Consider the following 25749-nt stretch of genomic DNA (forward strand, 5'->3'; position numbering starts at 1 on the left):
CCCTCTCTGGGCCACTGTAGGCTCTCAATAAATGTTTACTGATCAGAATTGCTTATCAATACACCGAAGTGCTGCCCATGTATATAATAGTGCTTGTCAGACATGCCAAAGGATGTTAGACTTTCCATCTAGGTGTCTCTTCTTTAAATCAGGGGTCAGCAAACTTCTGTAAAGGGCGAGAGGTAAATACCATAGGATTGCAGGCCATTCAGTCTGTGTTGTAACCACTCAACTCTGCTGTTGTAGCCTGGAAGTGATACTACACAATGAGTGAATGAATGAGGATGGCTGTGTTCCAATAACTTTACTTACAAAAACAGGCAGCAGGCTGGATTTGGCCCTGCCAATTGCTGCTCTTTATCATTGATTTGAGGGGTGGAGGAAGAGGGAATAAAGATTCCAACCATATATAGTAATAATCACCACAAAGTTTCTTACAAATCTTGGCAATAAGAATTTTGATGGATGTAACATTGTGAAATATCTCCCAATGCTTGTTCCCAAAGAACAAAGAGGAAACTAAGCAAGTTTTGTTTTTTTCCCCTTCTGTACTTTGTCTACCATGAAGACTAAGCCATTAGGTTGTAGTGGATAAGCAGGAGTGAGAGAATTAGAAGTGCTGATAAGACACTATGGAGGCGAAATAAAAGAAGAACTTAGAGGCCAGAAAGCAAATAGAAGTAACCGTGGCTGACAACAAGACATATGTTTGTCCAAATCCTCCAGCGGATGAGCTGTTATAGGCAGATTGAAGAAAAGTTGGGTTTTTCTTCCTTCTCATTTGGGGCAGGAGAAAAGAATGTCATACAGCAGTAGTCCTCAAACATTTTTGCTTGCATACTTCCTAAAAGAATTTTGAAAAAAATGTATATCACTTCCTACATTTCTAATTTGACAGCTAAAATTTTTTATAATTAGGATGCAATTTTCATCAAATTATAATGACATTTAAAAGTAAACACGTCATGTCACCCTTTCAATATATCCAGTGGAATCTAATATCATAGCAGATTTTTAACTTTTTATTTTGAAATAATTTTAGATTTACAGAAAATTTGCCAACACAGTACAGAGAATTCCTATACACCATTCACCCAACTTCCTCTAATGGTACATATATAAACATAGTACAATCATTAAAACTAAGAAATTAATACTGATACAGCACTACTAACTATAGATTTTAATTTCATATTTTTCCATAACGTGCATTTTCCATTCCAGGATCCAATCCAGGATTCTACTTTGCATTTAGTTGTCATGTCTCCTTATTCTCCTCCAATCTGTGACATTTCCTCAATCTTTCCTTATCTTTCATGACCTGGACACTGCTGAAGTCATCAGTTATTTTGTGTAATGTTCGTCAATTCGGATTTGTCTGATATTTTTTATTGTTAAATTGGGATTATACATTATTTTGGGGTGGATACCAAAAAAGTCATGTGCCCTTCTCAGGGCATCATACTAGAGGATACATGATGCTGATGTGGCTTATTACTGCTTAAGTTAACCTTGATTACATGATTAAAGAGTTTTCTCCATTGTAAAGTTAGTACTTTCCAGTTGTAATTAATGACTATTTTGGAGGCACTATTTGAAAGCTATGAAAATTTCCCATTTCTCCTTAAATGTTCATCCACGAATTTTAGCACCCACTGGTGGATCTTGCCTGTAACAATTATTACTGTTGTGTTTTCCTAATGGTGATTTTTCTGTCATTCCTTCTACATTTTTTTAAAATTAACTAATTTATTAATTTATTTTTGGCTGTGTTGGCTCTTCGGTTCTGTGCGAGGGCTTTCTCCAGCTGTGGCAAGCGGGGGCCGCTCTTCATCGCGGTGCGCGGGCCTCTCACTGTCGCAGCCTCTCCCGTTGCGGAGCACAGGCTCCAGACGCACAGGCTCAGTAGTTGTGGCTCACGGGCTTAGTTGCTCCGCGGCATGTGGGATCTTCCCAGACCAGGGCTCGAACCCGTGTTCTCTGCATTGGCAGGCAGATTCTTAACCACTGCGCCACCAGGGAAGCCCCTCCTTCTACATTTTTTTTAATTGGGATTCTTCTGTAGAAAAGAACTGTTGCTTCTCCCCGATTTACTTATTTATTCATTCATTTATTTATTTACATTAATATGGATTCATAGATATTTATTCTATGCTTAAAATCCAATACTATTTTTATTTTGCTTCTCAAAGTGTTCCAAATTTGGCCATTGGGAACTCCTTCAGGTTAGTCCTATGTCCTTTGGACATGACCCCATCTTTTTGTAAGCATTTCCTTACTTTCTAGCATCGCAAGATATTTCAGTTTCATCTTGTATTTTTCCTGCCCCAGACCTGGAATCAACCACTTCACCAAGGAGCCCTATTTCTTTTGATTGGTGATACCATGATAATTTGAATTCTATCACAGTCTATTTAAAGATAGAAAGACACAGAAACAAGCTCTTAGCAGTCAGAGAGTCTTGTTTCTTTTTCTGTTTAGTCTTGTATATCCATTCTAATCTCCACACGGAATTTTATCCTAATATTTTTATTCTTGAAACTGTTTTATTCATTTCCTTGCCATATTTGCCTGTAGTAAAATATGTATATAAGTTAAAATTATTTTTAAAAATTTCCCTGTGAACATAGGCAGTGTTATACATTTTCTTCTGTATTGAGTTGCCATTTCAATTACTATCAGCACACAGTTGATCAGACCAACATGAATATATTACAATGGTTAATAAATAATCAGTATATATAAAACTAAAATGTTATAGGTAATGCATCTCTTAATGAAATGGATGTATCATAGAAGAAATTAATTAATATTAATTAAAAATTGCTAGAATGAGCCAGGATTCAGCATGAATTCTATTCCCCCGCTCCCTTTCTTTTGTAGCTATATGTGCTGAGAAAATCTGGCAGAGATTGCTGGGGCTCACTGTAGTCCATTAACCTCTCCTTCCTGAGCACACCGGGAGACCTCCCAGACTTCCTTGCAGTTAGGATGGACCCTGTGACTAACTCTGGCCAATGGTATGTGAGTGGAAGTGCCGTGTTGTGTTTCTAGACCCAGAAACTTGAGTTCTCTACTCCTTTTTAAAATGACTATCAATTTTGCCTGTTACTCTTTCACTTATGGGCACCTTGCTTTACCTGGCATACAAAGTAAGGTTTGGAAAAATAAAACATTGTTAATTTTATCATACTTTTGTTGATACTACTTTTCTATTAAAATGTCTTTATATTAATACATGTTTTAATCAGAACACTGGAGTTGCACATATAGTTCATCCAATTTAATGAAAATGTTCATCATAAAACTTAATTGGTAAAGCCAATCTTCATTGTCAAAGAAATGATCCAAATAAGACAATGTTCAAAAAAGTCTGATTTCATTTTTCAATTCAAATAAGCATGATAATACTCATCCCCAAATCTCAGTTAAAAATCTAAGATAAATAAAGCGCAAAGTCTTGCTATGAGTTCTTAGCCCAGATAAAGTAACACATCAGGGTCTTATCAATAGTTGCACTGTCTTTACTTTGCTTTCCCTAGATTTTCTCTCTAGAAATAGTCTTTCATAATAGACAGGGGCCGGATGAGATAAAGTCTCAAAGGAAGGCAGTTATCTTTCCTGCTGTTTATATATATATATATATATATATATATATATATATATATACACAATGCATATTAATTTAGACTATCCTAACATGGGGCAAAATAACCCTTTCCTAATTCACCACTTCATCCTTAACAGAAAAATGTATGAAAACAGAGGAGGACATGAGAATTTACATGCGTTTATAAATTCCTTTGTTAAAAGAAGTTTCACTGACATCATTATTTTGAAATTTTGTCTTTGTCTGGTGCCATGGAGGATTTTACCAAGAGAAGGCATCATCATAATATTTGGAGTAAAAGACATGTCTTTTTTTTTTTTTTTGAGGTAGAAAAGGACATTTCTACAAAAAGAGGTGGGAAAGAAGAACCAGCATGACACCTTGATCTCAGGCAAGTCAATTCTAAGAAAGAATATATAAAAAGGTTAATGAGTCTGGAAACTGAGCTCCTTAAAAATATCCATGCCCCTGTATCCCTTGGAAGTCTTTATGTATCCACAGGGTGCATATGCTCAATTTAAAGACTGTTAACTTAGAGAATGTATTTCCATAGCCCATGGAAGCTACATAATTAATTGAAGATAGATCTCTAACTTCTTCTGTCAGGCAGGGGTAGGGGACCCACTGAGGAAACCAAGGCCTTAGGAGATGGAGGACCTACTATTTAGGAGGAGCCTGGACCCATGAATAACTGAATAGAGCAAAGTCTTCCTGCAAGCCCATGTTGGTGTGGATGAAAAATAAACCTTTGCTGTGTTAAGCCAATGAGATTTTGGGATTGTTTGGTCCCATATTAAGCCTCCCCTGACCAAGGGAGTAACTGATAGTGCTGCAGAGGTGACATGGCCTTATTGCCAAGAACTGTAATGTCCAGGTGGGGAATTGAATGGGAGTCACAGCCAGGGATAAGGCAATGCCAGGGAAAGCCAGGATGGGGCCAGTCCAAAGAGACTAGACTACAGGTTACACCAGATACAGACTTCATAGAGATGCCAGTAGAATTCCCAGGTGTGGGCCAGACAACTACCATCAGTGGACACCAGATAACACAGCCACAGTCAGTTATCACCTACTCCCCCCCGTACCACAAGGACACAACAAGTTCTCATACATCCAACCACCATTTTGAGGAGGGAATGGAAACTCCGGAAGACTGAATGTTTATCTAATGAGACCATGTAATGCACCCTTGATAGGGAGTGGAACTTTCAATAGAAGAAACATTTAAACTGAAAGAAGACTGTTGGAATTGGAAGAGCCCAGTATACCTTCAATTGGAAAAATCCAAGAGTTTCTTTTACTCAGCGTTATAGAAAATAATTGACTGTTTTTTGGAGGGGGCACATTAATTGTGTGTGAATGAGTTTGTGACCCTGCTACTTTTTTCTTTTCATGTATAGCATGAAATCTAGCTCAGATTAAAAACTGTTGTGGAAGAAAGTTTTTAAAAGTGCACGTATGTGAATAAAACAGTATTTCAGTCATTCCTATTTCTGAAATTTCAGTAATGGGAAGCAGCGCATGATCTGTCCATTAGGATGTGGTTCAATACTAAATATCAAGGTACAGAGCACTGACAAGCAGTACAGTTTTTTTTCCTGCAAAACCACTTTACTAATGACGTACTTTGTCAAATTTTTATGTGTGACTGACTATTCAACTTCAATATACCTTGACTGGAAGGATAATTGATTAGCAGTTTTTGCCAAGTCCACTAAAAAGAACAGAACTTTAATTTCACTTGACAGATGATTAAATTGAGCTTTTATAACATCTGGTTAGTCCAAGCCAATTTTTCTTTTGAGTCATAAATATACAACTGTCACATAATGTAATATCTTAAAAAAAAATAAAGTCCCCAAACAAACAAAATTGTGGAAGTAGATTGTCTCAGTGTGTAAACTGCACACCAGTAGCAAAGAGCTGCTTTTGGAAGCTGTATTAATTGTTTCAGGCCGCAAGGACTTCATTCTTAGGACACGTTCTTCAAACTGTATTTCTAATGATGATAGTTTTCCACTTAGAAACTTATTCATACTTTCTCCCAAGCTCCGTCTTGTGACTACTTGCCACCAGTTTTGAGGCAGCTGGTTGTAATAACTAAAATGCACACTCTAGGGAGACTCCCCCAGTTTCTCTCTATCACAGGACCTTACTTAATTTTCATGACCACCTGATATTTTCTTCTTATGCATTTCTTTACTGGTTTACTGTTGGTTTTCCTTCATTCGAAAATAAGTGCTCGCCCCAATACCTCCAATTTCTAGAATGGCTCTTGGTTCTTAACAGGAACTCAATAAACATTTACACAATGAGTAAACTTTTGAACATTGATTTTGAAGTCCTTTTTCTTTATAAGAAATTAATGAAGGAAGATCAAATCTGTGAGTTTTAATTTATGGATAGTATCATACTTTTAATCATTTTTTACTGACTGCATGAACTAGCCCAATGCAAATGGAGTTGGTTCCCCCAAACCATAGTTTACTCAGTAGAACTCCCCTCCCTTTATATAGCAAAGGTATCTAGATTACTACTGGAGAGTAATTTATTTAGTACTTGTCTTGTTCTAATGAAACTGTAATTCACATCTTTCATTTTTCCCCTTTAAATTCAAGTTACATTTTATATCTTTTGGTTGTTAGGAGTGGTATACATTTTATACCTTTAGTCTTTGATAAAGCTCGTGAATTTTAACAATATTAGGATCACAATAAGTTCCTCTGAGCCTATCTATAAGATCTTTTTAACTATCCAACTTTGTCATCATTTAGTAATTGATGATTTTAGGCCACATTGCATGGTTGCTTATGAAATTGTGCTGCTAACCAAGATTTTTACTATTTAAAGAAAGGTTATTTTTCTTCTCCTTTAGTTTGAGAAGTCAGAACTAATAAAATGAATGTCACCCTAAATACTAGTATAGAGCCCAGAACCTGTGAGTTTTAAGCTTAGAAATTAGTGTTTTCCAAACCCTGCTGTTAATCTGATCAAATTAAAAAACAAACAAGAAACCTCTCAAAAGCCTTTTCTTTTTTCTCTCTTATACAAGTGTAGGACTTTAAAATTTGTTTTGCTTTTCTCTGTCTCTCTCTTTTAATGGAATGAGTATTGGTAAATGTCTGAATAGATATCAGATTAGTTTTAAAATTCCCAAAAATTTTTGGTAGAAGCATATTAATGCAAAAACTATTATTCACATTGGTTTGAGAGCTTTCATTTGGGAGTTTCTTTTAATAGTTTTTGTTTTCTGAAGAATAGCCATTGTAAAATCTCCCCTTTTAAAGAATAGATCACAGTTCGAGGAAATGAATAAATGAACACCTGTCTGATTTGGTTACAATTCAAAACCAGTAATCATTTTAAGAACAATTAAAATGGTGACACGATTCACATTAGAGCGGCGTCTGGTCTGTAAAGGAAAGTACTCTTCTTTACTCATTCTCATGGCCGTGGCATCCTCTCACTTCATTATTATTGGTCATTCTTCTCAAGATCAGAAATGAGAATATCTTCCTCTAAATGTACTGTACTAAAGTTGGTTGCAGGATAGTAAGGATTTCCAAACTGTGCAAGTCTCCTGAAGATACCACTATTGTGCTTGTATATGCAGAAGGAAAGTGTGGAAATCGCCAGAATTACTATCAGTGTCACTGCTACTGCAAGGGGTATAATGCTGTGACTTGGTCCTGAAAGAAGATGAAAAAAAGAAAACTTCAATGACAAGTAGTAAGATAGATACTGTCACATAGTTACTTTCTATTTTATTATTTCTATGAAAAATCAAAACTTTCTCTACTGTTCTAAACCTACATTTTCCTGGATCCTCATTTACTGTGTGAATATCTAAAATCAAATACAAAAAATACTGAGATGAAAATTTCCTTTTGATCAGCAAAGTTATGTCATTGCTTATAGCAGGGCTCAGCAAATAATGGTCCATGGATCAAATCTGGGCACCTGTTTTTACAAATGATGTTTTATTAGAACTCAGCCACACTAATAATGTTTCTATTGTCTATGGCTGCTTTTGTGCTACAAAGGCAGTGTGACAGAAACCATATCGCTCCTACAGCCTGAAATATTTACTATTTGGTCCTTTAAAGAAAAGTTTGCTGACCCCTGATTTATAATAATCATTATTAGTGCTCACAAACACATACACTGCTTTTTTTTTTTAAGCTGAAGAATCCCCATCCAGTTTCAGCACTGTGCTGCATTAAAAATATGAGTAAAATATAGTCCCTGCCTGCAAGGAACTCAGTTTTGTTGGGATCTGATGTGGAGTTGGTCCAGCAACGGTAACCTCCCTGGCTTTTTGCAAAGATTAAAAAAATCAGCACCTTCTCACCTTTTAAATCTCAAGAATCTTGGGAAATGAATAATAGCTCCCCCATTCAAAAAGTTAGAGGGTTTCTGTTTGAGGATTTTCTACTGTAAGAATGTATCTTTTCCAAGTAGACTCTATATCACAGTTTGAACTCTGCTATTTTTGATTTAAGCAAAGATCCAGAGAAATATGTAGGGAATGACCCAGAGGCAGAGCAGTAAAGGATTTGTGAGTGGAGGAAGTGCCTTAGTGCACTACTTATGCCCATTCACTCTTAAAAGAAATGTCAACATTACCAATGGCAAAAATACACTTTAAAAAAAAAAACACCTCGATTTTGCAATTTTAAAATAACATTGTATACTTTTGCATAATATTATTGAAAACATGTAGTATTGTGTATGTGTAAAGATACATTTTAAAGAAAGACTGTTGAACGAGTATTCATTCTCAGGATGGAGGCAGCGGGCAGGTATAGAAGGGGCATATGGAATCAGAAAATGTGGCGTGTGGTTTTCCATGTAGTCTCCGTTTGGACAAGTACTTTTCTCATCTGTAACATGGGAATACTGTATCTGCTTCACTGCCTTGGAAAGTTGCTGTGTAGGATAAAAGAGGTGTCCTATGTAGTACAGGAAGCTTTAAAGTCCTGAACAGACATGAGGTGTTTCTGATTTGTTCTTGATAGTTGAATGCTAGTGGTTGCTTGGGCACACTAATAGGTTAGTCATGGTTTCCACACAGAGTTGATATCCACACTTTCGGAGCTTCAAAGTTTGGTTCCCACACCTACCAGTTTTTGCTCTTTAATTCCCAATATCTAATCAGTCACCAAAGCCTGATGATTCTCTTTTCCCATTTCCACCTTCCCTTTTTTGTTCCCAGTTCTATCACTCAAATTACAACAGTCTCCCTTTACATCAGATGGGTGTGACTCTACTGTTGGTGTCTCTAGAGCATGTAGGGGTTCCCTGTGTCCTTCACCATGGAGTTCAGCTCTTTAGCCCAGCACTTTCTGTGGATGGATCCTACAGTAATACGGTTTTATTCCCAACACCACCTAACGTGGTCCAGTCTAGGCTCATTCTCAGTTTCTGCCTTTAGTCATTCTGGACCTTTTATCCAATATTCCTTCCCTCCTCTATTCTCATTATCTTTTGCGATTCCAAAGACTCATCCCATCTATGAAGTTTTCTTCAGGAGCCCAGGCCATATCAATCCCTCCTTCTTTATTAATACCTGCATCTAGAAACTGTTGTGATTACTATAAACACCTTCCCACTGTTAATGATCCTTGTTAACGTCTTCTCTTAGAAAGCTCTATTATTTGCAACTGACTAGAATTTTCTGGCTTATATTTCTAAAATTATTTATAATCACCACAAACTAAGTATATAGCTCAAGATGAAGTTATATGACTTTTATAATATATTATGGCTTGCAATAGAGAATCACATCTACTTATCCGCAACAAGGATACCTAGACCTGAATTATATTTCCTGGGACCAAAGATGGAGCTTAAAATTCTGAGTAGCAGCTGCCAGAATGAGGGCTGCTGGTTTACATTCCCAGCTCTATTTGCTTGAGGTAAACTTCTTTTTTGCCCATTAAGTTAACAGCTAGGGTGACACAAGAAAGTCATAGTCTTTGATTTGATTTATAATGATATTTTTTCTTCATATCAGAGGAAGGAGCTGAAATGTTCTCTGACTTGTTTGATGTAAAACAAGACGATAACGTTAGAATCTATCTGAATATTCTCTGAATACTTAGATTTTAAAAGCTTTAAGTGCTAAAGAGGTGGGTTAACTTTAGTCAAGGTAGAAGCAAAATGAAGATTTACCTTCTAACTTTACCCACCTGCTTCCATTTTACATATAAATCCTTTTTTGTCTTGACATGAGGATAACTGCCACACTCCTTCGGGAATCCTCAGGGCAACACACAGATGGGGTTTGACGTGGTCCATCTCTGGCTTCTTAATACCCCAGTTTGACTGGTCTGCAGGAGTTCCATCAAACCACTTTATGGTTTCATCTGTGGAAAAAATGCTAACATGAATTATGTGCATGGTTATCAAACATACTAAGTCTGGAATGAACCTTAAAAAGCAGCCCCTAAATTTAATGAGACTCTCTCCTTATCTGATGCATTCAACTCAGTAGGTACAATCATGAACTCAACATCAAAAGGTAGGTATAAGTAAAGTTGCCTTGTGAACAACTCTCTTTATTTTAGATATATTGTTCTAATTTAGTTCATTCAAGATATCATGTTTCTTAATGTAACAGTTTGAATTTGAAATATTCCCTATCATTACAAACAATTTAAAGAAATCATTTAAAGTCTTAACAGCTATATCATTACAAAGTAGATCACTTTCTAAAAGAATTTTACAGTGAGCTTCTTTTTTTTGTAAAGTGCCCCTTAAAATTTATTAGATTTGTAGATAGAATAATAAAATTGTAGTTTGAACTTAAAAGCTTAAAGAAAAAAAACTTCATTACTTCAGTATATTGAATATCTTAGAAATCAAGTAGTTGCAAACAGTCCTTTATGAGCACAGAGTACAGTGAGCTTCTTTAAAAAACAAGCCAGTGGTATACCAAGGAGTGGGGGCAGTGGTAGAATCCATCCATGTGTAGGTGATAAGAGAGTGCCTTGTCTGAAAAGGATTTAAAACAAAGAATAAAACTAAGCATAAGTCAGTCAGCTTTTTATTATCACCCTGTGCTAGAAATTTTAAGCAATGTCGGTGATTGAAATACTCTTCCTTGCCAGCATGGACCCATCCTCCACCTTGGTACACCACTGTAACAAGTTCTCTATACCAGTTAAAGTAATTTTCTTTACAAGTACTTTCAACAACCATCAGTTACATGAAGAAAAGAATAGCATGCTCTCATCTGATTACAAACTCTGGTTTTTATGAGTAGCAAATAACAATTCTACTAGCGCTATTTATCACTGAAACATTTCCATAACTCTATTGTGCTCTTATAACATTTAGAAACCTGGGGTATTTTCAAGTAAATATGGTTTGGTGTCTATGACTAAGTCTGTGAACACAAAGTTCCAGCCAAGCATCTTCATAATGCAAGATTAAGTATAAGATAAACTTGTTTGTTTTCATTTTTGGTTTTCTGGGATTATTTCAAAAGGGCAAGAGAGTATAAAAAGGGGTTAGCAATGATGTCTTTGGAAGAAATGGCTTTAGGATTTATGCTATTTTTTTAAACAGCAATGTATCCAAGGAAAGTTTTCTGGTTTGCAGATGCCATTTCCGTCAGCCTTGACCACTGTGTATTTATTTATGCCCTCTCCTCTTCTCTACCCAGCCACTTACTGTCACCATCAAACTGAGCATTCAGCCAAACCATCTGGACAGAAGAACTGAAAGCTAAAAGCTGGTCTAGGAGAAATGAATTTTCAGCTTCATCTTTGATTGTTAAAAGATTAGATCCTATAAAAGAGACAAACAGCAAATGAATAACTATTTGTGTTTACATGTAAATACAATTAAAATAATTTCTTCTATACCATAATTCATAAAGCTCAGGCTTTGATGCATGTAAATCAATGAAGTTAGAACACTCCTTCACACACCATACACAAAAATAAACTCAAAATGGTTTAAAGATTTAATATAAGACATGACACCATAAAACTCCTAGAAGAGAATGTAGGCAAAATATTCTCTGACATAAATCATAGCAATGTCTTCTTAGGTCAGTCTCCCAAAGCAAAAGAGATAAAAGCAAAAGTAAACAAATGAGACCTATTTAAACTTATAAATTTTGCATAAACAAAACGAAAAGACAACCTATGGAATGGGAGAAAATATTTGGAAACAGCGCGACCAGCAAGGGCTTGGTTTCCAAAATATACAAACAGCTCATACAGCTCAATATCCAAAAAAACACAACCCAATCAAAAAATAGACGGAAGACCTAATTAGACATTTCTCCAAAGAAGACATACAGATGACCAACAGGCACATGAAAAGATGCTCAACATTGCTAATTATTAGAGAAATGCAAATCAAAACTATACTGAGATATCATCTCAATAATATTGAGATGCTATCCAGTCAGAATTGCCATCATCAAAAAGTCTACAAATAGTAAATGCTGGAGAGGGTGCGGAGAAAAGGGAATCCTCCTACACTGTTGGTGGGAATGTGAATTGGTGCAGCCACTATGGAGAACAGTATGGAGGTTCCTTAAAAAATGAAAAATAGAGTTACCATATGATCCTGCAATTCCATTCCTGGACATATATCCAGAAAAGATGAAAACTCTTAATTTGAAAAGATACAGGCACCCCAACGTTCATAGCAGCACTATTTACAATAGCCAAGACATGGAAGCAACCTAAAGTGTCCATCAACAGATGAATGGATAAAGAAGATATGGTATATATACACAACAGAATATTGGCCATAAAGAAGAATGAAATAATGCCATTTTCAGCAACATGGATGGACCTAGAGATTATCATACTAAATGAAGTAAGGCAGACAGAAAAAGACAAATATCATATGATATCACTTATATGTGGAATCTAAAAAAATGAAATAAATGAACTTATTTACAAAACAGAAACAGATTCACAGACATAGAAAACAAACTTATGGTTACCAAAGGGGAAAGTTGGGGGAGGTATAAGATAGGAGCTTGGGATTAACAGATACATACTACTATGTATAAAATAGATAAACAACAAGGTCCTTCTGTGTTGCGCAGGGAACTATATTCAATACCTTATAATAACCTATAATGGAAAAGAATCTGAAAAAGAATATATATCTGTATTTCTAACTATCTATCTATCCATATCTGAATCAATTTGCTGTACACCAGAAACTAACACATTGTAAATCAACTATACTTCAATAAAAAATTAAAAAGCTCAGGCTTTGAAAAGTGAAAGTTTCCATTGTTAGTAATTTTTGATTAGAATTTTAAAAGTAGTATGACAATTATTAAAAGATACAAGCTTGTACTTAAAGAATAGAATATTAATTTTCAGGAACATTAAAGCTTCATAATTCAAATTCATTCCAAGGGAACACTTTTTTGGGAAAGTGCAGTATCCTGAGACAACGTCTTGGGTTTTTAATTGTATACTGAACATTGAACATATTAGCCATCCCCCAAACAAGCAAATTCAATAATATTTACTTTTGCAATTGTTTTTGTTGCTTCTGAAATCACTAAATAATCAGACAAATGAAGAACACTACATTGTTTACTGAAATGTCAAGAAGGAACACATTGAAAGCATTTTACCACAACAAAAGCATTACCTTCCTTTTTGCAAAATTCATGAGCAGCCTCAAAATTCGTACTGTCTAAGACTGTAGAAAAACTGTAGCAATTACTTTTGAATTTTATCCAGGGAATAGATGTTTCTGAGCACAACTCTGGGTATCCAAATGGTCTTGTTTCTATGAACAAAATCAGTTATGATTTCAGTGTGGTGACTGGGTTCACTTATTGAGATAAACATTGCATTACATTCTATGAAAGACCAAGATAAATATATGTAATGAGATTTTCATGATAATACTCTGAAAGAGTGGGTTTAATGTAAATGATTACAAAACTGGAATGGCTTATAGCATGTCTGGCAGAAATAATCTTTACCTACACATAACAGGGTATATTAATGCATAGCTTCATAGGCTTAGTTTGGGTGTTATCTTTAATATTTACAATTAGTGTCCTAAAGGTTGGAAAAACTGGGGGATGTGATTCAGAGAAATACTGGCAGCTGAATGAAGTTGGTAAAAGACACTTCCAAATGTACAGAATGTGTTCCATTCAGTGCTGAAGATTTAGTAAATCCTTACCTGCTAGTCAACTTAGAGAAAATAAAGCATTCAATAAAGTAACATATCATAACATAACATAACATAGTATAACATAATATATCATAACATATCATAACATAATGTAACATAACATATATCATGACATAACACAACATATCATAATGTAACATTAGTATAACATAATATATCATAGCATAACATAACATAGTATAACATAACATAACATAATGTAACATATCATAACATAACATATATCATGACATGACATAACACAACACATAACTAAGGGGAATTTAGGGAAGTCTTTGTTTCAGAGGGCAAGCATGAGCGTCAGACGCACCCACACTGAGATCCTAGGTGCATGGCTGTGGGTATGTTACCTATCTTCCCCACACTCCCACACACGTAAAAGAGAGCTAACAATAACATCTTTCTTACAACTTAAGAAGTTTAGGTGAGCTAGTGCCTGTCACTTAAGCACTCAATAAATGTAGCGTTATTGAAAAAAGAAGGATAACTGCATGGTGTTTTAGAAGGAGAATTAGCTTTCCCAATACATATGGCTATCATTTACATTTTTGTCCTGAATTGTTTTGAGCTGGTTATGTAATATGTGTGCTATTTGACTTATAGTATCCAGAGAGTAAGTAAATACATGCACACTTACTAAATGAGAGATTTAAAAAGAAACCAGTTAGTGTTAAGGAAATTTCTTTTTGTACACCATAGCAATCAAAGGAAAGGGGACCTGATTTAATGGGATAAACACGACATCAGAGATCAAGGAAACTTGGCTTCTGCTCCTGGTGCTGTTGACAGACATCTGTGAGATCTTCAGGAAGCTATTTAATGTTCTGAGTTTAAGTTTCATCTTTAAAATAATGTTCATCTGGTTGGGCGAGGTGAACATTCAGTGTAATGAGATATTATTATCATTATTGTCATGTTTTATATATACATATATAATATAAATATAAATATTATTACCATGATGATGATGATGATGAGGATGATGATGGCCCTAGAATCCTATTAGTCTTTGACTTAAACATAAATCTTCAGTGGTATTCAAGGTCCGCCACACATGCTCCTAACCTATGTTTCTAGCCTGATTTCCTACCTCTCTCTTACCAAAAACCTGCCATGCAGGAAATCTCAACACCAGCTTTGCTCAGCTACATGCCCAGTCCTTTTTTCCTCCCATGTCTGCCCAAGCTTTTCTGCTCAGAATGCTTCTCCATGTCCCATCATTTCCTGATCACACCCATTCTTTAAGACCAATCTTCACAGTCATGTTCTTCAAGAAGCCTTTTTGCTTTTCCCCAAGTGGATCTGATGTGTCTATTTTCTTGCTATCCCCCCACAGCACTTGCTATGGCTCTTATATCATTTGGTAGCCCTGCCTCGTGTAACACTTATTTGTACATCACCTACCAGACCAAATGCTTCATGAGGGCAGATAATTCTTACTACTTTCCCTCATAGTTCTTGCTTAGCACAGTGCCTTGCACACAGTAGGTTCACAGTATGTATTTCTTGAGTTGAATAGAATTGAACCTACCTGTTGGCACATGACAAATGGCTCCTTGCAGATATGACTCACAGGCTGTGCTACTCCAGTGTCCACTGGTGTCGGCAAAAACACAGTCACCCAGGAAGGATGACTCATCGTCTCTCCAAAAAGTGAAGGAAGATTTGGTGCCATCTGACCAGTCAAAATTAAGACCATTCTGTGGAGGGAAATTGAGCCATCATTTCCTTGCCATGAATGCTGGCAACATCACCCAATGCTGTCTGAGCAGCTCTCACTTCATGCATGGATTTATATTTCCACATCTAGACTTATATTTCAGGAAGTCTAGGACAGCTTGTGGATATGGCCTGACAAAAAGGACTATCTGCCATAAGCAATATCTTTTTTAGTTTTTGGGAATCCTTGGTTCCCTCCCACCATAATTTCCTGGTAAGCAATCAGAGTGAAGTTGAATCAATATCTTGTTCTTTACACCAAAATAAATTTAAGATTGATCAAAGATTCATACATATAATTGAAAACATAAAAGTGCTAAAGAAAACTTGGCTAAATATTTTATACTCTTGATATGGGAAAAATCTTTCCGAGTCTGATAAAAAAAATCCAGAGGCCATAAAGCAAAATTGACTACATAAAGTTAAAAATTCTGTAATATAAAAATACAATAAACAACCATGAAATACCATCCTTTCACCTATCCTACTGGCAAGGATTAAAATTTTGACATACCCAGTGTTGGCAAGGATGTGAAAAAACTAGATGTTATCATACACTGTTGTTAGCATGTAAATTGGCACAAAATTTTAAGAGGACAATATGGCACCATCACTTGTTAAAATTTATACAGGGTACTTAGCAACTTCATTCCTGGGGATTTATCCTACTTGTACAAGGATATTTGTTGTGCATTGTTTGGAATTGTGAGAATTGGGAAGTACCCAAATGTCCATTCACATGAGAATGGTTTAATAAATTGTGGTATATCCATATATGCTGCTGTCTCAAAGAATGTATTAGATTTTTATGAGCTGACATAGAACGCTGAACAACGTATATTAAATTAAAAGCAAGCTTAAGGACAGTATATATAGTATGAGCTCATTTATATTTTTAAAAAATATACATACTAATCCATTACATGTGTATATATACGCATACACAGAATATTTCTAAATGACACACAAGAAACTGTTTACAGTGATTAACTTTGAGGAGTAGAACTAGAGGTCAGGATAGTATAGATTTACTTTTCGCTATTTGAGTGTGTAATACTTTTATTTAAAAAAATTTAAAAATATTACTTTCCAAACCATTTCCCTAGAGGGGGAAAGTAATGCACATGTTAAATTCCAAGGGGTACTGAATTAATTAATAACCGAATTTCTATGCAGGAAGCATGATTCATTTTTCTTGGGGATTCTTTAAATGCAACAAATTACCCAAACGCAGGTGCTTCAGTTCAGTATGTATTCCAGTGCACATATAAGTCAGTATCCTGAAATTTTTCAGACATCTTCAGAGAAACTTTGAAGGGCATGAATTTCCAGAAATTAGGCAAGTAGATGTTTATTCTAAAAAGGGACACCTTTTGTAGTTACATGCTGCTCATGAGGTTGGTCAGTAGTTATTGTATAATCCAATTACCTAAATGTTACATTTACTGTTATTTCATGGCTTTATTTTTCCTGTGCTAATTTCAGTGGCTATATCACTAAGGAGGTAGATATGAAACTTAATTATGCAAAGATTGTCCAAGGGATTTTAGGACACCTACATCTTCAGTGAACAGTCCAATCCAGTGGGCATGTCCTAGCCGGTTGAGGATAACAGTGAGGAAAGACTGGTGGTACTGGTCTGTAATGCTGACCAGTTCTGCTCCGTGCATCAGGCAGGTTTTTAGTGCTGTATACCAAGTCATATTTGCATTAATTATTTTGTAAGTTCTGTTTCCATATTCTAAGGTATTGGGGATTGGATACATATCAGATGTATTTATACTGTGTCCAGGAGTATCTAGAAAAAGAACAACAAAAATTATTTGTAGAACCTGGATGAGAAAGGGGGAGGCAAAGCTTAGCATGGATCCCTGTACAATGAACCATGCTGTTGTTAACATCAGAGTTTTTCTTCCCAGAATTGACTATTTCAAAATGAAGACAGTACCTGTAAGCATAGGTGATACTAAAGAATGAAAACACTTAGGAAATTTAATGAATGAGTTTTAAATATATATATAAGCATATATTGAATCATTTCTAGATTTCCCATTTTTGACAATCCCTTGTCAAACTGACCACTTTTTGGTGGAACTGATAGGATCTCCTTAGGCAAGTTTACTTCTACTAGGTACACTCAGCCTAACACATGCCGCTGGCAGAACTTAATACTTACTAAGAGAATATTAACATATATAATGTAGTCAAACACTGCTTTGCAAACACAATTTACAAGTGCATATTCTCAAATATAACACTTTATTAAACTTTTGAGACTGTATGATAGTTGCTATCATGTTTAATGCTAACATGTATAATTTCTAAAGAGAAGTTAAGAAATAAGTTAATGCTTAGAAATACATACAGTTCTTATAAACCATTATTATTAATATGCCACCTATCAGAGTCAAGATTTATAAATTAAAAGACAAGGTTTTCCCACACATGATCATTGGTGCTTTGTATAAATGAGTGGCTGTGATCAAGTGAGAACCAAGCTCATGTGTTACATGCAGATGTTTCTCCTTTACTATGTGCATTTGCCTTTTTGTTCTGTACTATCTTTAGGCTGAGTTTAGGCATCCTAAAACACACAAAAAAGGTAAGAATTTCTCAACTGTCTGATCCAAAGTGGCTGGGGTTTCTCTCTGTATACTGGTTTGTATCACGTTTGGGGTTGAAAAGGAGCACGGTGGATAGGTCTGAAGACCTGGGACTCAATCTCAGTCCTGACCCTAAATGGCCAAATCAGTTAATCTCTCTAAACTTTAAATTTCTGGTCTGTAAGAGATTACCAAGGCCTTCGTTAGAGGCGTGTGGGTAAAATTCAAGGAGATATTCACATAGAGCACTTACTATAGGATGTGGAACACACCAGGCACTCAATAAATACTGCTTCTTGCTCTCCTCTCCTCTTCTTGTCACACTCTCCCAAATAAAAATGGCTGAGTGAGGATCTGACTTTTCCTGAAACTGTTACCTCAATATAGCAGTAGTACATATTGTAAAACCAAAGTGAAATTAATCTATTCACCAATTAAATTCTGATGGACCACGCTTTCATCATCTGTTTTTCTTTGTAGAACTCTGTTTGCCAGCTGATGTACCAAGACTAAATGTTATTTATACAAAACCAGCATAATACCAAAGTAGCCATTTAAAAATGATAACAATTATTCAAATTAAAGTAACTGAAATTCTTTGTATGTGTGACCCAAATACCAATTTAACTGGTTTTCCCCACTAAGTCGTGCACCTGTATTTTCACATATATGAATTTCTCCCTATGTTATTGATTTCGTCCAGTTTCAAAACATAAGTGATCTTGAGCACTATGATTTTGCCATCTGCTGCCCTGAGAAAGATCCATTGGAAACCCAGTTCAAAATTGGGGGTCTTGACTTTGCCCTTGTCTCTCTTTTTATTCAGATATCTTTATTCTTTCAGGCAGATCAAAGACTTTAGGTTCGAAACCCAATGTAAACACATACTCACATGGCACACAAAGAAGAGGAGTCAGAATTTGGATATTCATTGTAGACTACAAGAACTTGTGTAGTTGAATAATAATGTAATAGAAACAATAATAACAAAAGCAACAATTGTTTGTTAAACACATGCTAGGAACTTGCTAAGCATTGTATATATGTAGAGTCTGTGAGATAGTTATTATTCCATTTTACAGATGCAGAAATCAAGGTTCAGAGAAGATAAGAAACTTGACTGACAGTTTATTTATAGAGGTGGAATAGGAACCCATGTGGGATTTGAACTCCACCACCACTGCTCTATACTATCTCCAAAAGAACATAAACATTGTTAGTCCCAAAAATATCAAAGAGAGAAAGTGGTCAGAGAGTACATTTCCAGAAGAGATCAACATCAAGGTCCTAGAATAGAATCATTGTATTTGAGAGAACTTGAGTATGTTACTTATTTTTCCTAAGCCTCAAGTTCCTCATCTGTAAAATGTGGAGACTTTTACCTACTTCATAGAAGTGTCGGGAGGATTTTACGGCACAATACTTATAAAAAGCAAGGCACAGTGCCAGGTGCATCATAAGTGTACAAGTAATGATATATTGATATTATTTCTTTTCTGATGAGACTCTGCTCTTCTCATAATACTCTTGCTATAGCTGATCTGGTATCTTTCAGTTCCTGACCACTACCATGCTAAAGTGATAACTGTGAACTAGGAAAGAGGATTTCTCTGGAACTGCTTTTCTGAGGATGGGTTGATACTTAGTATCATCAGAGAGTTCACATGTATGCAACACTGAGAGGTATAATTCATATTCCAAGTAAGCATATGTACCCTAGGCTGCCTAGAATTCCACACAGCTCCAGACACAAATTATGGCCTTCTAGGGAAGCCTGGGACTCAGTAAAAGCATGAGATGTGAGCTATTGTTGTTGTTGTTTTTATTTTTGTTACTCAAGGTCACTTACAGTGCATTCACAATGTTCATGTCCCCACTGGCTACCTGTAATACTATAGCTTTGGTATTTCATACCAGAAGTCATTGGGGGTTCTGCTCATCAGATCTAGAAATGTGCTGTTTGCCATATTTAGCCACAGAGACCATTTTAGGGTTCCAAGAAAGGAGTAACTATTGAGTTGGTTTATGTCCTTGACTCTCTTCCAACATTTTTTCAGTGTCTTTTTTAAAGTATCTGAACAGACACATAATCCTAGAACAAGCATAAAGCCTTTCAATATGACCAAAATGGATGCATAAACTTGGTCATCACTCAAGTGGTCTCTGGAGTCCTTAGAACACCACTAGGGGGCACAACCCTGAAGTAGTGGAGATTAAGTGACCATATATATGTAAAGCTTAAAGAATAAGTGCTGGCACTTAGCTATGAAACTATCATTTATACAGCGTGTAAAACAAATGTGGAAGAGAAGAGTGGGCCATGGAAATGAAAGGAATAAAAAAACAAATATTTCTTACCCTGCATTTTTTCACAAACAAACCCATAACCTTCTTCTCTACAGTCTTCAAAATACCATTTTCCAGTGAAATGAAAATTAGGATTATTTGACAGCAAGGCACAGAGAGGAATGCGTTTTTGAACTTCGGTGGTGTTATGACTTGGAATCTTCAAAAGAATACATGTTTTTTAAAAATGGTAACATATAACGTTATCATAACATTGATATTTTTATTAAGGACATAATTTTAAAAATTCAAACACTATTATTCCTTTATTTGCATTTAATAAACCTGTTCACAAATCAGTTCATAACCCACAAAATAAATAATTATTGTGATGAGTAAAGAGATTATATTCATGGAACACATGAAAATTATATGAAATTACATTATTAAAAATTAATATATTAACAACCAACTAATAAAAATTTATGCCTACAAAATATAGGAAGTAAAAAAAGAAAAACTTCAGTAAACAAGTCTCAAATAGGATCTCTTGCTAAAATGATTTCTAAAAAATAAATCTTAAAACTTACATTTACTATATCAAATGGGGACCAATTAGAATATGACACGGGCCTTCCATTTAGCCATTTTTCATAATCATCATTTTGTAACCCTATCCACACATTAGTGGTATGGCCAAAAAGATTCATAGTAATGAAAGCTGAAAAATAAGAATACATTATCAAATTTAATACCATATAAACCATTTGGGTAATCATCAAATTCTGTTTATAGCTATGATTTTATTTAAATGATAGCAAAACTTAATTACGAATCAATTGTAGGAATTTGTTACTTTCTCCTTATTAAGATGATGCAGTCTCTGTCACTTTTGCTCAGTTTAAATTGACAGAAATTAGCTGGCTAAGCCTGGGATTTCATCATATCATTAGCAAAACAATTTCCAGTGTTCATTCAATGCCTTTCTAAACAAAAGAGGGTTTATCCATTATACTTAACTAAAGTATACGATTATTGCCTAAATAGCAAATGAAAGTGTGTAGGTAACTCTAAAGCGATCTAAAAAATTATACCATGCAATTATAATAGACTATACCTCAGATTATTTTAGCCATTTTGAAATGCCGATCATAAATATATCCTTATTCTTTCCACTATGCCTGGTGAGACAAAAGGCTCCAAAAAATCAGCAGTTTGTAAACAATGGAGTGTACTAACTTTTACAGATGTCATGATATAAACTTTATAGGTCACACTGAAAACTTACGTGTCACCAGCAATATAATACTTAAAATGTTGATTTGGAAATGTTAGTATTTTGGAGGAATATTTTAACAGACGCTTGAATAAAAATGGTGATTTTTGCCTGATTGAACATTGAGTACTCTACCTTGTTCCACCTCATTTTCAATGGCGACAAGTGTCCCCCCTTCTTCAACACAAAAATCTTGAGCAGATGTCCAGTTCTTCCAATCGCTTGGGTCTTTGGGGATTTTCATCAAAAGGCACTATAAAAATGTCCAAAAAAGCATTCATTTCCATATTTTTCTAAATGAATTAAACGTTTTCTAAAGATACTGAGGACCAGCTTTGAAAATTTTTTATAATTTTCTTGCACAGAAATGACTCTTTTTTTCCCCCAGCTGCTCCAAAGGTGTGAAAGAAAAACAAAGAGGACCAGCTTTCAGGGTGAGTCAGTGCCTTTTGTGCATTTGCATCAGGTGGGAACAGAGGCAAGGATGTGTTTTGTCATGCAGGACGTCAGAACGATGTCTTCGGCTCAATGAAAAATAGCATTCCTTCTAAAAAGGAGCCAGTCTGACTGCAAAGTTTACAGTGGAGGATTTAATCTTTAAAAAATTTCTTTCAGTGGCCGTTAATAGATTCGTTCAATTTTATTTACAAATACACTTCCTCACTTTAAGTGAGAGAGGAATACTGAGGAATCAAACCACATCAGGTATTTAAATTCACTAAATACTTGGAGTCAGCCACGTGGTCCAAAAGTCAATGAGGAAGAGGCAGAAAAGAAAAAAATGAGCCCAGTGGGAAGAAAAGCAAGGGCAGGACCAAGGAAACCTAGGAAGGAGAAACAAAGGGGAGGGGTGCCAACAATGTCAAAAGGAACTCAAAAAGAAGGCTGTGGGGTTTGGCAGTGAGAGTTGATTTTCACTCAAGAGAGAATCATGTCTATGGCGTGGCAGGGGTTACTCATTATGGGATGAGAAATATGGAATGGTAACTGCTAGGCAGATCAGGCCAGTTGAAGAAAATCACCCCCTCACCAAGCTCAGTGAAATTTAACCATGTTAGTTGGGCTATATGGAGTCAGGGGAGAGGGAAAGATAGAAGAGAAAGGCTGTAACAGATCAGGCAAAGTTCCAGAGAAGTCAGGAGAGTCTTTATGCAAAAAATATTCCATGTGGATTATTCTCTGATTAATGAACATAGCCAACCCTGCTCATTGATAGGTCTGATCTTGAGATCTGCCACTGAGAAAATCCCAGCTACAAGATTATTCTAGGCTAATGTGACAACCTCCATGCCACGTGAGAGCGCATCCTTCTGCATCCTTCTTTAATTTCTAAGTTTACCAGTCCCCCATCCCTTCCCTACCGTCGTAGACTCCTTACAATGCAGAGGGACTAAGTGTTGCTCCTCTTTGAACAGCAAAACAAACAATGTCCCCAATAAATATTTATGCAACAAAGTAAAAGCCAATAGACCCTGAAATGATTGTCAAATGACGTTCTCAGGATTCTAGATTTAGTCCAGTGGTTCTCAAACAAGGCCATTTTGCTCCTCAGGTGATATCTTCATAATGTCTAGAGACATTTTGGTTGTCACAGTTCAAGGGGGGAGGGGGTGGTGACTGCTATTGGCAGCTAGTGAGTTGAGACCAGGGATGCTGCTAAACATCCTATAATGCACCGGTCAGTCCCTCACAACAAGGAATTATCCAGCCCCTAATGTCAATACTGCTCAGGTAATTCTTTTCAGAACCCAATTCCGAACATGTCACCCTTCAGGGATTTTCCACTGTTCTTAGGATAAAAACCAGAAACTCTGATCCAGCCTGAATTTGAGTTGCCAACTAAGAGAGGAAGTACATTTTCTCTTCTTCTGATCCCCTTTACCTTATTTGCTTCACAAAGAAATGGAATTGGCTTTAAAGGGTTTTAATTTTATAACAACTATCCTTTTATCAATTTCCTTTCATTCTGCCTCTTTAATTACAAATTCCAAAGAGTGGCGCATACTAATTATTAGGAAGTCTTATCATTTAATGTGAATTCACCTTGTGTTCAGATAGTTGCACTAATGAACCATTCATAAATACCAATGAACCTCACTGTTTCATTTAGCTCAATAAATCTCTCCAGAAAACACACACATATACCCCTGCTTCCCACCCAGCCCCCCCCCACCCTGTTTGCCTCAGCCAGGATTTACCAGCTTGAGTATGGGAGTGTAGACCCCCATTGCCACAACTTCATTGTTTCTAAAAATATAACATGTTTACTAACACACTTTGAAATTGTGTCAATAATTAAAGCAAAGTAGCAAGATGGAGTACAACACCCTCAGTTTTAAATTGTTTATTTACTTACTGATTTGCAAAATGTGATCAAGTTTAATGCATCTCTGATTATTACTGTGAATTAAGGATACCTGACTGTATTCCAAACGAGTTTTGAATATAAAACTCTTTTGTCTCAAAGTCATTTCCAGTTCAATACTTGAAAATGGAATTCATGATCTTCCTCCCAAATTTGGTCCTTTTTCAGTGTTCTTACTGACGTTGAATGGCATAGTCAGTCATGCATTTACCTAAAACTGAAACCTGAGCGTCTTCTCACCCTTCAGTCACTTTCATCACCCCTTCGGTCCTACCACTTGGACATCCCATTTCTGAGACCTTCACCACTCTCCTTATTCCCACCACCCCACAGTCTCTGCCACCATCATCTTAGCCCAAAGGACTTATCTCTTGCTTGGACTATTGCAATATCTTTCTAACTGCTCTTACTTTCCTCAACCTCGCCTTCCTCCAATCTATCTTTGGTACTGCAGCCTGAATGATTCTTTTCAAAACTCAGTCCCGATGATCATGTCTCTCTTTAGTTAAAACCCTTCAGGGTTTCCTATTGCTCTTAGGATAAAAACCAGAAACTCTAACACAATAATCGCCCTTGCCTACTTCTTTTGTCTCACTTTCTACATTCTAGTTCTCTATGCTTCTTTTACTTTCTTCAATATGTCACATTCCTTCTCACCACATGTAGTTTCCCCTACTTTTAATGCTTCCTGTCCTTCTGACCACCTCAGTCAGGTCCTCCTGTTATATACTTTTATGGAACTGTGTAACTCTCCATCGCTTGTGTCACAGCTGTAAATTAGAGTTATTTTCCTGATTGATTTGCTAATGTTTTCTCTCCCTCTATCTAGTCTGTAAGCTCCCAAAGAGAAGGGATTATATTTGCTTTCCTCACCATTGAGTCGCCAATATCCAGCATAGTTAAATGCAATGAATGAATAAAGTGCTAAGAATTTGAATAATTTAAAAGAGGAGAGAGTGTTTTTTGTTTTTTGTTTTTAAGGAAAAACTATGTCGTGCATGAAACCAAATATTGGCTAATCCAAAATTAGATGGTGCAAAGCAGCCATCAGCGCTAAATCCAGGTCCCTGAATAAAAATGTATAAGTGGAAGCACAAGAGTTAATCTAATATACACGCAGAATTTCTTCCTCTTACATACAACTCTGCTGTGACAAGTATCTTAGATGACTCACTCTTCCTGGGGGAATCCCTGGTCAGGCCTCTTTTACATCATCAAACATGGGGAAAATAATTTATGAGAAATGAGAAAAGACACTTAACTTCTGTTATCTCAGTTTTGAAACTCTTAAAGGCGAAGAGTCAACCAAGTGGGATTTTTTTCTTAGAAATAACCAATGAAAATTTGTCCTAGGAAGTTGACAAACAAGAAGCAAAGTTTAGTGGAACATAATACATTGACGCTTATTCATAATTCTGAAGTGAGTAATGTCTGTCGTTGCTATCTCCCAGTTTTCCTTCTGTAGCTTTTTTTTGTTAGTCAGAACAATCCCCACTGGGCTTTCCACTCCTCTCAACTATTAACCCTCCTATTCCCACCTTTTCTAATGATCTGATAAACCCACTTATCCCAAAGTTTAGGTGACAGATGAGGCCATCTCAGAAATATTTCCCTTAAAAAACTTAATGGAAAGTGTTAAGGCAAAGGAATGAGACTCCAGTGGTGGGATTTTAGCCATTAATATGCAGGGGAG

General features: G+C 36.0%; 1 protein-coding gene across 1 annotated transcript in view; it reads right to left on the reverse strand.

Moving 5' to 3' along the window:
- Positions 1-1009: 1009 nt before the first annotated feature.
- The window catches only part of PLA2R1 (phospholipase A2 receptor 1), a 118509-nt gene continuing 93769 nt past the window's right edge, over positions 1010-25749 (reverse strand). Inside the window, exons 21-29 of the mRNA XM_061184414.1 lie at positions 21827-21944; positions 21006-21136; positions 20488-20635; positions 17086-17324; positions 15339-15507; positions 13250-13390; positions 11288-11404; positions 9802-9978; positions 1010-7299 (exon numbers count right to left, since the gene is read on the reverse strand). Coding sequence (XP_061040397.1) covers positions 7085-7299; positions 9802-9978; positions 11288-11404; positions 13250-13390; positions 15339-15507; positions 17086-17324; positions 20488-20635; positions 21006-21136; positions 21827-21944 — 1455 coding nt within the window. The 3' untranslated portion in view covers positions 1010-7084. The remainder of the gene's footprint in view (positions 7300-9801; positions 9979-11287; positions 11405-13249; positions 13391-15338; positions 15508-17085; positions 17325-20487; positions 20636-21005; positions 21137-21826; positions 21945-25749) is intronic.

The sequence above is a fragment of the Eubalaena glacialis genome, chromosome 1, assembly GCF_028564815.1.
Source record: "Eubalaena glacialis isolate mEubGla1 chromosome 1, mEubGla1.1.hap2.+ XY, whole genome shotgun sequence".
NCBI lineage: Eukaryota > Metazoa > Chordata > Mammalia > Artiodactyla > Balaenidae > Eubalaena > Eubalaena glacialis.